General features: G+C 40.9%; 2 protein-coding genes across 5 annotated transcripts in view; one reads left to right on the top strand and one right to left on the bottom strand.

Annotated features, from left to right (window-relative positions):
* Nucleotides 1-2,855: 2,855 nt before the first annotated feature.
* The window catches only part of gtf3ab (general transcription factor IIIA, b), a 16,421-nt gene continuing 4,522 nt past the window's right edge, over nucleotides 2,856-14,754 (top strand). Inside the window, exons 1-5 of the mRNA XM_072577303.1 lie at nucleotides 2,856-3,353; nucleotides 8,661-8,761; nucleotides 10,102-10,198; nucleotides 12,419-12,507; nucleotides 12,588-12,661. Coding sequence (XP_072433404.1) covers nucleotides 2,871-3,353; nucleotides 8,661-8,761; nucleotides 10,102-10,198; nucleotides 12,419-12,507; nucleotides 12,588-12,661 — 844 coding nt within the window. The 5' untranslated portion in view covers nucleotides 2,856-2,870. The remainder of the gene's footprint in view (nucleotides 3,354-8,660; nucleotides 8,762-10,101; nucleotides 10,199-12,418; nucleotides 12,508-12,587; nucleotides 12,662-14,754) is intronic.
* Nucleotides 11,747-14,754, bottom strand: part of mtif3 (mitochondrial translational initiation factor 3) — a 19,134-nt gene continuing 16,126 nt past the window's right edge. For all 4 annotated transcript variants that reach the window (XM_072577304.1, XM_072577305.1, XM_072577306.1 and 1 more), the window contains one exon: nucleotides 11,747-14,752. In XM_072577304.1, the coding sequence (XP_072433405.1) occupies nucleotides 14,664-14,752 (89 nt within the window). In that variant the 3' untranslated portion in view covers nucleotides 11,747-14,663. The remainder of the gene's footprint in view (nucleotides 14,753-14,754) is intronic.

The following is a 14,754-nucleotide window of genomic DNA, read 5'->3' as shown; positions in this document are numbered from 1 at the left end:
CTCGGGGGAGTGGGAGGGGGAGTTAAAATGTTCAGCCACGAAATATAACCACCACCCAGTGGCTGAACACTTTAGCTCCCTGTCCCAATGCCTCAAGGACATGCAGATCCTGCCTGACTGGCTGTGCTTTTCCAACACCACACTTTCGACTTTGATCTCCAGCACTGCAGTCCTCACTTTCTCCCAGTTGATTATCACCTAGTGTTGTATGACTTCTGACTTTGTCCACCCCAGTCCAACACTAGCATCATCACATCAATGGGGCAGCACTGTGGTTCAGTGGTTAGCACTGCAGCCTCACAGCACTAGGAACCCGGGTTTGATTCCAGCCTCGGGCAACTGTCTGTGTGGAGTTTGCACATTTTCTCCATGTCTGCATGGGTTTCCTCCGGGTGCTCCAGTTTCCTTCCACAGTCCAAAGATATGCAGGTTAGGTGAATTGGCCATGCTAAATTGCCCGTAGTGTTAGGTGGATTAGTCAGAGGGACATGGGTCTGGGTGGGTTACTGTTTGGAGGATCGGTGTGTACTTGTTGGGCCGAAGGGCCTGTTTCCACACTGTAGGGAATCTAATCTAAGAAAAAATCTAATGCTTCCACAGACAATAAAAACTGAAAGAACTGCAAATGCTGTAAATCAGAAACACTGTCAGTGTGTCTGATAGTTAGGTTATTGGGGATCAGGTCATGTAGGTTTTTTTCTGTTGTGATCACCTGATTGCGCACTGTGAATAGACTGCATGGTCCATGGTAACTGTACAGGATTTAGTGGGATCAATGAAGCAGACTAAGAGCAAATTAGTGCAGATGCTGGAATTTGTACTGAAAACAACAAATGCTGCAGATCACAGAGGGCCAGACAGCATCTATGGAGAGAGAGCAAGCTAACATTTTGAGTTTAGATGACTCTTCATCAGAGCTGAAATTAAGTGTGGAGGGGACAGCATTTATGCTATACAGAGGAACATTGATTATCTGGCATTCGATTAACTGAATTTCGAATTATCCGAACAAGATTGCAAGATCCTGAAGCTTGGCTAACTATGTTATCTGGCATTCAATTAACCAAGTGAAACACTCCCGGCCCGTGTCCTTCGGATAATCGAGGTTCCTCTGAGGTTGGGAGGTGTGCGGGGGTGGCGGGGTATAAAGTGCTGGTGGAAATAAGATGTTGTTAGTTCAGATTCGTGTTTGGAATGTGAGAATGGCAGAACAGTGGTGCTCCTGATGAGGGGCTCTTGCCCAAAATGTCGACTCTCCTGCTCCTTGGATGCTGCCTGACCTGATGTGCTTTTCCAGCACCACACTCGTGTCTCTGATCTCCAGCATCTGCATGTCCTCACTTTCTCCTAGAACAATAGTCAGTCTAATTGCCCGAATTGAAAGAGCTGACAGTGCCACTAAGGTGGGTGGGTGGGGGGGGTGGGGGGTGGGGGAAAGAGAATATGGTGACAAAGAATGTAACAAGTAAAGCTAAAAAGAAAGGGTAGAAATCGGCGTTGGTTCACAATGTGAAGGTGTTGAACTCAATATTAAGTCCAGAAAGCTGTTAAATGCTTAGTCTGAAGAGGAAATGTTGTTCCTTCAGTTTGTGCTGTGATTCACTGGAGCATTGCAGCATCCGAAGACAGACAAGTGGACATGTGAGCAGGATGCTGCACTAAAATGACTGGCTATGGGAAGGTCATGATCATGCATGCGCACAGACCAGGGACGTCCAGCCCAGTTTATCTTCCCATATAATTGCAGAACCTTAACCTCCTACCTGCTCACCATCCAAGTGCCCAAACAGTCTTTCCAGGTGATGCAGCATTTCACCTGTACCTCCTCCAATCTTGTGTATTGTCTTCGCTGCACCCAATGTGGCCTACTCTACATTGGAGAAACCGCAGACTGGGTGCTCTTTTAAGTCTGGCAATTAGACACACTTCATTTCAGTTCTGTTGAGGAATCACCTAGACTTGAAACATTAGCTTGCAAATTGATCAAGATCACTTTGTAATTTTAGAAAATGTTCTTCACCGTCAACCAATATTAGCGCCATCGACAAACTTACTGACCATGTCTCCTAAATTCTCACCCTGTGCATTGTTTATATAAATGACAAATAAAAGTGGACCCAGCATTGATCCCTGCTGGTCACCGGCCTCCAGGTGGAAAAACAATCCTCCACCACTCTGACAGCTACCTTTAAATCACTTCCACAGTTGCAAGCTCTCCCTGAATCCCTTGTCATCTAGCTTTATTAATTAGTCTACCTTGTGTAACCTTATCAAAGGCTTTACTAAAATTAGGTATACTTTTTGAACAGCATTCTGTTGCTCATGAGTTCATACTAATAAAAACATAAACAAACACTACAGAAGCTGTAGGGATATTAAATCGTCTCAAATTAAGCATTAATTTGCACAGGTCTCCACACTGTTAATCAGTTCCTCCTTCTCCTGTGCTGATGACTTAATCTGAACTATGAACATTTTTTTCTCCACTTGCACTTCACCCCCTCCCCAACTACAGTATACAGTAAAGGCTACCCCCTCCACAGGCTCTCAGCGCTGCATATTGGGGACAGAGCCATGTGAGCCAGTTCCGGGGTACGAGATCGCCGCTATGTGATGTCATCGGGCTGGTCCAAGTGAATGCGGGGGAGATTTAAGGAAAAATAAAGAGGTTTTTACAGACACACCGTTCCATAATGAGACAAATTTAGGATTTTTTAAATTTTCTAGTTAAATTTAATTTATACCCGAAGAACACTGTTAGATGTACTGTTGTATTTTGTATTTCATACGTATAAAGGTAAGACAAAACACCCAGTTACTCCAGGCAAGGTAGAAGATCTCCAGACCCAGCGCATTGTGACGTCTGGGAGATGGAACTTGGGCAGCAGCCGGAGGAGAGAGCGGGCCCGGGGAGAGGGCAGCAGCCGGGGGAGAGAGCGGGCCCGGGGCGAGAGGATCAGCCGGGGGAGAGAGCGGGCCCGGGGCGAGAGGATCAGCCGGGGGAGAGAGCGGGCCCGGGGCGAGAGGATCAGCCGGGGGAGAGCGTGGGCCCGGGGCGAGAGGATCAGCCGGGGGAGAGAGCGGGCCCGGGGCGAGAGGATCAGCCGGAGCAGGGACCGTGCCCGGGGAGCGGGCAGCAGCCGGGGGAGAGAGCGGGCCCGGAGCGAGAGGATCAGCCGGGGGAGAGAGCGGGCCCGGGGCGAGAGGATCAGCCGGGGGAGAGAGCAGTCGAGGAGCGAGTGTCGGAGCCGGACAGACTCTCCCGGAATCTCTTCATTTGCTCTTTCGGTTGTGGAGCGACCTTCTCTAAGAACTGGCGGCTACTCGCTCACCTGTGCAGGCACACGGGACAGGTAAGAGAGGCCGGAGCTCCGGCCTGAGGGGGCACAGTCAGGAACTGCTCCCGGGCATGTCCTACACAGAATCACATCAAATCAAGCCTGAGTCCCACTGCCCTAACACTGAATAATCGACTTCCCATCATTTAAAAATGTGTTCCAGAAGGAACTGATCGGAAGTGTGTATACTAATGTTTAATTTGAGGCGCTTTAATATTCTTACATCTATAGTGTTTTGTTTTTGAATGATTGTGAACTTGAGCAACAGAATACTGTTTAAAAATTATCTTATTTTAGCAAAACTTTTGATAAGGTTACACATGATAGACTAATTAATAAAGTTAGATCACATGGGATTCAGGGAGAGCTTGCCAATTGGATATGGAATTGGCTTAAAGACATGATTCAGAGCAAAGGCTACAGCAATGGATGAATGGGCACTGCACAACAATCAACAGACAGGAGGGTTCCCTCCCTGTTGGGGAACACTTCAGTGGTCTAGGACATTCGGCCTCGGACCTTCGGGTGACCATCCTCCAAGCTGGACTTCAGGACAGGCAGCAGAGGAAAGTGGCCGAGCAGAGGCTGATAGCTAAGTTCGGTACCCATAGGGAGGGCCTCAACCAGGATTTTGGGTTCATGTCACATTACAGGTGATCACCATTGCACTACACACACACACTCTCTCACATACACATGGACACAGGTACACACAGACACCCACACACACTCCCACACATGCACCTCCTCACAGACTTAAGACACTCTGCACTTACTACACACACACACACATTCTCTCACTCACAACTCCCACCCCAGACAGACAAAGACCCACATGCACACATATATTTTGTGTGGTGAATTTTTTTGTATTTGCAGAGTTACATTGCACTTTGCTCAACAACTACATACATTCATGTAGAACTCTGAGCTCAAAAACTGCATGAATTGATGTAAAACTCTGTTATCTCACTTTTTAGATTGGAATCAATCTAAACATCAGGTCATAGACAGAGAACACAGGGGGCTAACACCTTCAAAATATTGTCTAGCTATCACCATTGTTAACAGCTAACCCGAGAATGCAACTTTTTTTAAAAAAGGGTTTTGTGATTTACACATGAAAGAAGTGAAACTATCACTGTATTCTAACAGAGGAAGGCTTAACAGACAATCAATTCTTCAATGTATAATTTCAGTTATATCACACTGCAAATGTTTGCTATAGATTCTGTGTTACGATCGAGACCTCCACAATCACCTGATGAAGGACCGTCGCTCCGAAAGCTAGTGTGCTTCCAATTAAACCTGTTGGACGATAACCTGGTGTTGTGTGATTTTTTGGCTTAAAGACAGTGATGGTGCGATTTTTCTACCTGGAGGCCTGAGACTTGCAGTGATCAATGCTGGGTCTGCTTTGGTCATTTATACAAACACTTTGGATTAGAATTTAGGAGGCAATGTTAGTCAGTTTGTGGATGCTAAAGTTGGTGGTATAGTTAGTTGTGTTCTTAAATAACCTTCTTCACTAAGGGATCTTGATCAGTTGGGCCAATTAGCTGAGAAGTGGCAGGTGGGGTTAATTTGAATAAATGAGGTATTGTATTTTGGTAAAACAAACTAGAGCAGGGCTTACCCAAGCTCCTACCATTAAATACCACAGTTAATGGGTGTAGGTTTGCTCGCTCAGCTGCAAGTTTCATTTTCAGTCGTATCGTCACCATACAAGGTAACATCTTTAGTGAGCCTCGGACGCAGCACAGCTGGTGTTTCCTGTTTTCTATTTATATATTTGGATTTCTTTGGGTTGGTGATATCATTTCCTATGATATCATTTCATGTTCTTTTTCTCAGGGGGTGGTAAATGGGATCCAAATCAATGTGTTTGTTGATAAGAGTTCCATTTGGAATGTCCTGCTTCTAGGAATTCTCATGCATGTCTCTTTAGCTTGTCCTAGGAATGGATGTATTGTCCCAGTCAAAGTGGTGTTTGCAAATTAGTTTTTGCAAAGCAAAATGTCAAAACTAATGTCATTTACAAAATACTGTGCAAGAACTGTAACAAACACTACATTGGACAAACGGGCAGAAAACTAACCACCTAGATACATGAACATCATCTAGCCCCAAAACGACATGACCCTCTCTCACTAGAATCCTTACATACAAATAAGGAAGGACACCACTTTGACTGGGATAACACATCTATCCTAGGAAAAGCCAAACAGACATGCACGAGAATTCCTAGAAGCATGGCATTCCAACCGGAACTCTATCAACAAACATATTGACTTGGATCCCATTTACCATCCTGTGAGGAAAAAGTACAGGAAATGACATCACCATAGAAAATGATGTCACCAATCCAAGGAAATCCAAACATTGAAAGCTTTGTCTGGAGGCTCACTGAAGATGTTACCTAGTATGGTGACAAAATGTCTGAAAATGAACCTTCCTTCCAGCTCAGCGAGCAAACCTACATCCAGAACCTGAAGCTGAGCTACAAATCTTCTCGTAACTTGCTACCACATTTAACAGTAGAACCGTGGGTATTGTTGAACCAAGATGTCGGAGTTCAGGAACATAGCTCTTTAAATGTTGTTATCATAGCTAGATAAGATGGTTAAGGTGTTTAGCATGCTTGTCTTCAATTGTTCAGACCATTGAGTGTAGGACTAAGAAGGTCATGTTGTGTGGTTGTAGGAAAGTTGAGGAGACTGCTTCTGGAGTATTGTGTCCTGTTCAAGTTGCTCTACTATAGGAAGGATAATATTAAATTGGAGAGGGTTCAGAAAGGATTTACCATGATGCTGGGACTGAAGGGTTTGAGTTATAAGGATTCTCTTTTCATTGGATAGTAGGAGATTGTATAAATCTCTATGGTCACCCCTCAATCAGTGGGGCATCGATAAGGTGAATAGCAAAGGTCGTTTCTGTAGGATTGGGAAGTTCAAAACTATGGGACATATTTTTAAGATGAGATGGGAAAGATTTGAAAGGGACCTGAGGGGCAATATTTTCAGAGTGGTGTGTATATGGATTGAGCTGCCAGAGAAAGCGTTAGATGCAGGTACAGTTACAAAATTCAAAAGACATTTGGATAGGTATATGAACAGGAAAGGTTTGGAGGGATATGGATCAAACATAAATGGGACTAGTTTATTTTGGGAAACTGTTAGCCTGAACAAGTTGTACCAAAGGTTCTGTTTCCATAACAAAGTAATTTTTGCAAGGTTTTTAGTGAGACTAGGAGTAAAACTTCTTGTTAATTCAGTGGTTGCCAAATAGCTTAAGTCCAGAGTAGGCAATCTCAATGCTGGTAAAAATAATGACTGCAGATGCTGAAAACCAAATACTGGATTAGTGGTGCTGGAAGAGCACAGCGGTTCAGGCAGCATCCAACGAGCAGCGAAATCGTCCTGTACGGAAAATCACTAACAGAAGCTTCAGAATTTTCCTGATTAACTGTGAAGATTCCAGAGGTTGCAGTCATTTTAATAGTTGTGACAAAGTGGTACATTAAAAATTTGTCATTTCTTCCAGTTTTTTGCAATATTGCAATGACTTTTACTTGTGTAAAGGGCATTTCAGGAAAGAAAGTATCCTCAAGAACACAACCAGACAAAAATGAAAAGTTCTCCATTCGAGTACTAGAGGAGATAATTTATAGGCAAAACATCAAGGCGGGATTGAAACACAAGGATCGAAGTTTTAAATGAACATTAGCTCCTGATCCATCAATGCAGCATGGAACTTCAGGCAATTTGGAATGCATGCAGTAAAGCCTTAGATGTGTTTAATTTTAAGTGTGGAAGATGACATCAAACCATTAGATTGAAATAGTTGATGTTAGAGAGAACAAAGGTATATGTTTCCATCAGTTGATGGAAGTAGAAGTAGGGACAAAAAAAACTGCAGATGCTGGATTCCAAAGTAGACAAGCAGGAGGTAGGAAGAACACAGCAAACCAGGCAGCATCAGGAGGTGGAGAAGTCAACATTTTGTGTATAAACCTCCTTGAGGAGTTGGGGTGAGGGGAGCTGCAGATAAAGGGGGAGTGGGGGAGGGTTTTGTGTGGGGAGAGGGGCAAAGGGGTCAGGTAGTGGGTAAGGCCTGGCTGTTTGATGGATCTGGTTGGTGGCTGAAAGAAAGGGGTGGGGGGGGGGAGGGGGAGAAGATGGAAAAGGAATTGAAATGGGAAGGAGGTTATTTGGAATTGGAGAACTCCACATTGAGTCCTCCGGGCTGCAGGCTGCCCGGGTGGAAGGTAAGGCGGTGTTCCTCCAAATTGCGGTCTGATTCACTGGCAAGTAGAAGTAGCCAGTTTTTTTGTGATTGAGGAAATGGGGGAGGGGTCTCCAGTTCAGATAGGAAATGAAGATTGTAAACAACCTTTCTTGGCCTAGAAGGGTCCCCTGGTAGTTACTGAATGTGTAGTTTGTTAGACACTGAGATCAATAGTTTGGTCTTCCAAGAGTTTAATTGGAGGATGTTTTTCACTCTTGTGCAATTGGGAAATAGTGAGGAAGGGCTGTTACTGTCTAAATCATTCTAGAGTGTGACCTTTTTAAATAATTTTAATTGTTCCTTGGAAAAAAACAATGAAGTAACGGTAAGGGTAGGCTTTATCAAATATCTCCTGGTGATAGTTGAATGTGTGAATAAAACCAGTAAAACAGCAGCCCCATTCGAAAGAATACAGGAGAGAGATGTTGGAGGTGGATGGTGTGCTCAACCATGTCAAAGGTTGTAGTTAGATTAGTAAGGGGATGAGGAGGGGTCATGCACCATGGTCAAATACATATGATTTGTGCAGTTTAGTGTGGTTTGAATGGAGGTGGGACACAAGTTTGCACAGACAAAGGGTTCAGAGTTGGATGATGGACTCAGAGAGGGTACTGTTTCTTATGCCTAGTTTGGGGTTTAGAAAGGAAAACTGGGTGGCCAGCTGTTTGATTGAAGTGGAAGAGCAGAATGTGGGTCTTGTTGCCAAGGTGAATGCATGAGATGGTATAATGGAAGGTGGAAGAGAAATCTGAGGAAGATGTAGGGTCAGATGTTGGCATTTGAAGCTTGGAAGTTTAACTTGACCCAGAACAGTTAAGGGAGCCTAAGCTGCTGAATAGGTTAATGACAAGCTATGAATTTCTTGCACTTAGAAGATGCCAGGAACAAGGGAGTTGTCAGATTTGACTGAGGATAGCAGACTCCTTTAAATCCAGATATGATCTGACTAGATCTAAAAATCGGGTAGATTGAGAAAATTACTGGAAGATAATGACTGTAAAGAAGAATCTTTACCAAATATGTTTTTTTTTCTAGAAACCATTTTCTTGTGAATATGAAGGGTGTGGTAAAAGTTACTCCAGGAAAGGTCATCTTACACGACACCTTCTGACTCATGAAAGCGAAAAAACATTCAGGTGAGTATACACCATGAGAAATTCTTAACTTCAGTAGCAGATGTTTGTTTTCATCTTCATGTCGGGTAACTAAAGTCAAGGTTCAACCAAATTAAAATCCAAGTTTTCAAAGGAAATTATCAGATCATTTCAGTTATGGGCATATTATGCCTTGTTGGGGTAGTGTGCTGGAAATAAAGTCCCATTATTTCTGGAGTTTTTTTAAAAAAGCTAACTTTTTAAAAAGTATGCAGAATTCCCACTTCCTCTCTTTTAGACCCAGGTTGTCAGTATGAACCAAGTTCTATACTTAACAAAGTCTATTTATTACAAATGTCATCCCAGAGAACCTTCTCTGAATTGCTTCCAATGAAGTGTTCTTCCATAAATAAGGGAACTAAAATTGCTGTCATACTCCACATACGTTCTCACAGCATGTTGTACGGTCGCAGTAAACTGTCTACTCTTATACTTAACCGCTTGAAACAAGGGCTAATGTTCCCTTAGCCTTCCTAATTACCTGCTGCACCTGTGTGCTAGCTTTCTGTGCCTTGTGCACAAGTACCCTGAAGTTCCTTGGTGTTGCAGCTTTCTGTAGTTTTTCCCTATTTAAGTAATACTGCTCTTTTGTCCTCCCTTCCAAAATGAATATCTTCACATTTTCCCACACTATACTCCATTTGCTAAATTTTTGCTGACTTGGTTACCTACTCTATCAATATGTCTCTAAACTACATCCTTCTTGCAACTTGTCTTTCCACCTGTTTTTTTGTCATTTGCAAATTTTGACACAGGTCATTTTCTTCCATGTCATTAATATATATTGTTAAAATATATAAAAATCAACATGGATAACTAATTTGTATTAATCAGAAACTAACATTTGCTGTCGTCCAATTCAGCATTCAGGAGCACCCCATAACTTTTATCACCAATTCATTTACTGTTTAAAACCTAAATAACCTAAGCCACATACCAGAAACTTAACAAATGGCTTTTATTTGTATATCAATGACTGATCTGACAAGGTCCAATAAACTTCTCTCTTCTGGTTGTTGCAAGGTCTTCACCTCACCAGTTCCTGTTAAAGAGAGAGGTCGATCATATTTTCTAAGGGAACAAGCTCTATTTGGAGATAAATGAACAAGATGTGGCTAATAAAGACGATGACTGTTTTTAAGGTTCAATTCAGGGCTTATTGGGCATTACCCTGTGCTGAACAGAATTGCTTCAGAAACAACTGGAAAGTTATTCCTTTATCAGTCATGAAAGCACCAAATATGAAGTAATGTTTAGATTTCTTGTAGTTTTGTTTACACTTTGAAGCAATGCCAATATTCTTTATTCTTAATGTATTGCAGATGTACAGATGAAAGATGCAATAAGACTTTCACTACAAAGGACAATTTGAAAAAGCACATTTCAAGAAAGCATGACAATATAGAAAAACTTTACTTGGTAATGAATGTTTTTCTTTTATCACAAATTGATGGGATGTGGATGCCATTGGCAAGGCCAATATTCATAGTTAATCTGTCATTTAACATGTAGCTTGTCATGAGCCCCCTTCAACTGCTGCTTTTTATGGTGAAGGGTCTACCCCAGAGCTACTCATGATGTTCCAGAATTTTAACCCAGTGACTGAAGGAATATGTATTTCCAAATCAGAATGGTGTGACTGGGCAACTTGCAGCTAGCAGTTTTAACATCTAGCTTCTGGTCTTGTAGGTAAAAGTGGTAAGGATTGAAGGTTTAGGAGTTCTGTCCGATAGGTGTGCTGTGTATCTTTGTAAATGGTACAAGAGTGTGAATGGTGTGCATTGTCTTAAATGTATCAAGTTCTCAAGAGTTGGAGCTTCACAATTGGGCAGTTGAAGAGTTTGCCCATCACACTCCTGACTTCTCTTATGAATATTGCAAATTGTTTAAAGAGTCAAGAGATGACTCAACTGCTGCAAAATTATTATCCTCTGACCTCTGTAGCTAAGGTAATTAGCTAATTGGTCCAGTTAATCTACTGGTCAATAGTGACCACAGATATTGGTGGAAGGTGATTTCGATAATGTTAAATCCCTAACCTGCACACTGTTCCCTTGTCATTAACACATTTTCCTTCCTATCACTGTTCGAGGCTGTTTGGCATCTTTTTGATTGAGATGACCTTTCAACTGCGTGGCTGCACAAGCAAGACTGCCTAATTTCACTTCCTAACATTATTTCTTTGCCCTTGCCTGCAGTTGAAATCCTCATCTGTTTCTCAAGCTCCCTGTTTGAATGTCCTCCTGGTCAATGTACCATCCCATTCTCCATAAATGTGGACGTACCATAACTTGGCACCACGCCATGTTCACCCATGCTTGCAGTCGACATTTGCTGCTTTTTGTTTGCAGCATTTAGCTTTTGAAACTCGGTTTGACTACCCTCAGATCCCTGGCTCTCCAATGTTGCCATCTTTTGGATTTCTGATTTTAATCCTTCTAATATTGGCCCTTTAATATATTAGAGTATTATCACTCTAATACTGCCTGGGTTCTGAATTTTGGGAACCCCTCCATCTCATCTTTCATGTGCTTGTAGGCCTTTGCATTTGGTGACATGTCCTAATAACTGTTTAGGTATCCAGGAGTCAAATTTTGTTTGTTAAAGTAATTTTAACTTATTTTAAAGGATTGTTTTGAGTTTTATTTCCAACACTCATTATTTTGGCTTAAAGTACAGATCTTGCAACCTGAGTTACTGGTTCAGTTAGCTTACAAGCAATTTCCAAAATGAAAATTGGTTCTGTATGGTGGTAACTAAAAGGATAACACAGCTGGCTGCATGTATTGAATTGATCTTGAATATTTAATCTCATGGTGTTATATAACACTGCAAATGGTTTCAACTCATAAATATAAAATCTATTAATCACCTATAAAATTATTCTGATTATTGTGCAATACTCAAACCTCTGCATTCCTGCCTCCACTAGCATATGTACAATATAACTTAAATTTACTGGTCTGCTGAATGAAACTAATATTTTAATTGATTAGTACAATATATCCTGAAGTGGTTGACATAAAATTGTGTTGAAGGATCGGATGGATGAGTAAATTTGACAAACTTAGTTATGCTTATTTTATTAACAGTCAATGATCTGGTTTTTCAAACACTTGCTTAAATAGCACACTCCCTTTTTTTTTGAAGAGTATTTTTACAGAAACACTACTTTAAAAAAAGTAGTATGATGGCAAGATGTTCCAAGTGATTCATATTTAATAGCTCATTTCAAAATGTAATGTATAAACATCACTGTCATTTAAAAATAAGAATGAACTAAGTGCCTAGATGATCTGTTTTTTGAAGATGTTATTAGGGATAAATCTTGTCTAGGACGCTTCTCCATCATTTTCTACAAAAAAAAATCCATCATATCTCCAATGAAACAGCACTGCATAAACTTGCTAGAGTGCGTTCACAACTCTAGAATGGCATTCTAATTCACAAAAATGTGATTCCTGCATCAAGACTGGCAAAAGTTAGTGAAACATTACACTTTCAGCAACTACTCATTTATTAGAAGCTACTGTTTGAATAAAAGTGCAGGCAGGCTGTAACGTTTACAAAATTTAATATAACTAACAATATTTTTGTATCAAATTTGATGTCATTGACAAATTTGCATTTTGCTTGCAGTGTGATTTTGAAGGATGCGGTAGATCATTTAAGAAGCATCAGCAACTCAAAGTGCATCAGTATGAACATACAAATGTACTACCATTTAAGTAGGTATCCAATGCTGCCTTAATGACTTTCAAGTCACGAAGAAACATTTCAGTCTTTTACATTTCAATTTTCTTGCTAGGTGCAATTATGAGGGCTGTGACAAACGTTTCTGTCTACCAAGCAAATTGAAACGTCATGAAAAGATACATGCAGGTGTGTCTTATGTTTCTTTAAACAGATGTTGGATGAACTAATCCAAACATTTTGCCAGATTTGCTGATGTAAAACATTCCAAATATTGGGGCAGACCAATCTGCAGGACAGTTTCAACTTTTTAGATAATGTATGGAAAATTTAAGATTGAGATTGTAATGATTCAGGAATCTTTTCTGCCACAGCCTTATGGTAAAGCCGTATAATGTGATTTCAGGTAGTTCTTCTATAACGTAATGGTTATATTCTTATGCAACCTTAGAAAAATAGCACTTTAGAAACAATGCTTAAATGTTGGCAGTGTAATTGCACTGGGGAGAAAGTGACGACTGCAGGAAGGGCTTATGCCCGAAACGTCGATTCTCCTGTTCCTCGGATGCTGCCTGACTTGCTGCACTTTTCCAGCAACACATTTTCAGCAGTGTAATTGCATTACAGCCAACACACATTTTAAAAGTTCATGCTTTAGAAAGTGTCTCCAATTTGTCCATTGTGTTCATGAATTGGTATTAGTGAAACACTCATTATAGCAGAACAACCTGTACAGAAATTGTGCAACAATGTTGTTTAACACCAATCAAAGTTTTTTCCCTGTTACATTCTCTCCGTTGCTACAAAACAATTTGGGAAGGATCACAAAGAAATAGAGCAGGCTCAAGTGGTCAAATTGCCAATCATTCAATTATGTAGCTGTGATGTGGAAGTGCTGAAGGTGGACAGAAGTCACATGACATCAGGTTATGGTCCAGTAGGTTTATTTGAAATCACAAGCTTTTGGAGTTCTGCACATATGTTGGGTGAAGTTAACTGTCTAACTCTTCACAATGCTGAACACTTGAGACAGCTGCCACTTCACTTTATGTAGCAGCAGCTTTCTGAAAAGTTTAATTTCATATGAACCTATTGGACCCTAACCTAATGTCATGTGACTTCTGACTTCTTTCAATTGTGTGACATCAACTCTATGTTTCCTGCCTTCAACTCCCTCAGAGTCATAAATTGTACCATTGTTAGTCTTGTAGAATGCAAGGCCCTCATCAGATGAACTTAACTCCATCATATCTTCAATGTTTATTTGTAAAGTTTTAATGTCTTTGTTTGTTCGCTTAAGGTTTGTTTGTGTATAGGTTTCCACAATTCTGGAAATGTTAGTGACATTTGTTTAAGAGAGATTTCAATTTGACTAGTAACTGTCCTATCTGAATATATGGCTATAAAATACAATGTCCAATATGATACAGGTAATTTTCCCATAAATCAGTAGTTGCTTTCTGGTGCAACTTTGTTATAGAAAATCACACAATAGAAATAATGGGGCCTATGGAAAACTGTAAACACATTAAAATATCACTGGACTGGGGAGCAGATTTGAGAATGCACTGGAAATTCTTATTATCAAAACAACAAACAGGCATTTTTATGAATGCTCCTTTAAATATGATGATCAATACTTTAGCTACCTAACTCATCACAATGATCAACACTTAAGAGACAGCTGCCATTGTACAAGCTAGACCTCCGATGGTAAGTATATAATTTAGTAAATGACCTGACACTGCTAAAGCAATAGCATTCAAGGACTTGCATAAACTCAATTTCCTGGCTGTCCTCACACCTCAGCAGGTAGACTCTCCTTGCAACCCAATTTCCTCACCACCATCTTGCCACCCACCTCCCAAAAAAAAGTAGCCTTTTTCTTACTCTTCACCAACCCATCACCAAACTTATCACCAATTACCCAAATGACTGCAGACCTTTTTGTTGGTTTCTTAACAGATCTGCTGTTAAACGACTGATAATGTCAAACTGCTGGTAGATAAAAACAAGATGAAGTACTTCATCAAGAACTGTTTCCTTTGTACATATAATTGCACTGCTGTCTGGCTTGAGTACACTGTATATTTATACAGAAGGATATACTCTCTCCATGATTAGCTAACATTAAGTGTAAATTGAAATCTCTAATGGAAATGTTAGCTTAGATTTGGGGGCGCAGGGAAAATCAGCTTTTCACATCAGATATGTAATCTCCTTGACCTTCAGACTTGACTTGTATTTTTTTCTCTTCTTTTGTGTTCCCCAGTGGCAGTCCT

Source organism: Chiloscyllium punctatum, chromosome 9, assembly GCF_047496795.1.
Source record: "Chiloscyllium punctatum isolate Juve2018m chromosome 9, sChiPun1.3, whole genome shotgun sequence".
NCBI classification, from domain to species: Eukaryota; Metazoa; Chordata; class Chondrichthyes; order Orectolobiformes; family Hemiscylliidae; genus Chiloscyllium; species Chiloscyllium punctatum.
Note: the sequence above shows the minus strand (reverse complement) of the source record. Positions and strands in the feature narration are given on the sequence as shown.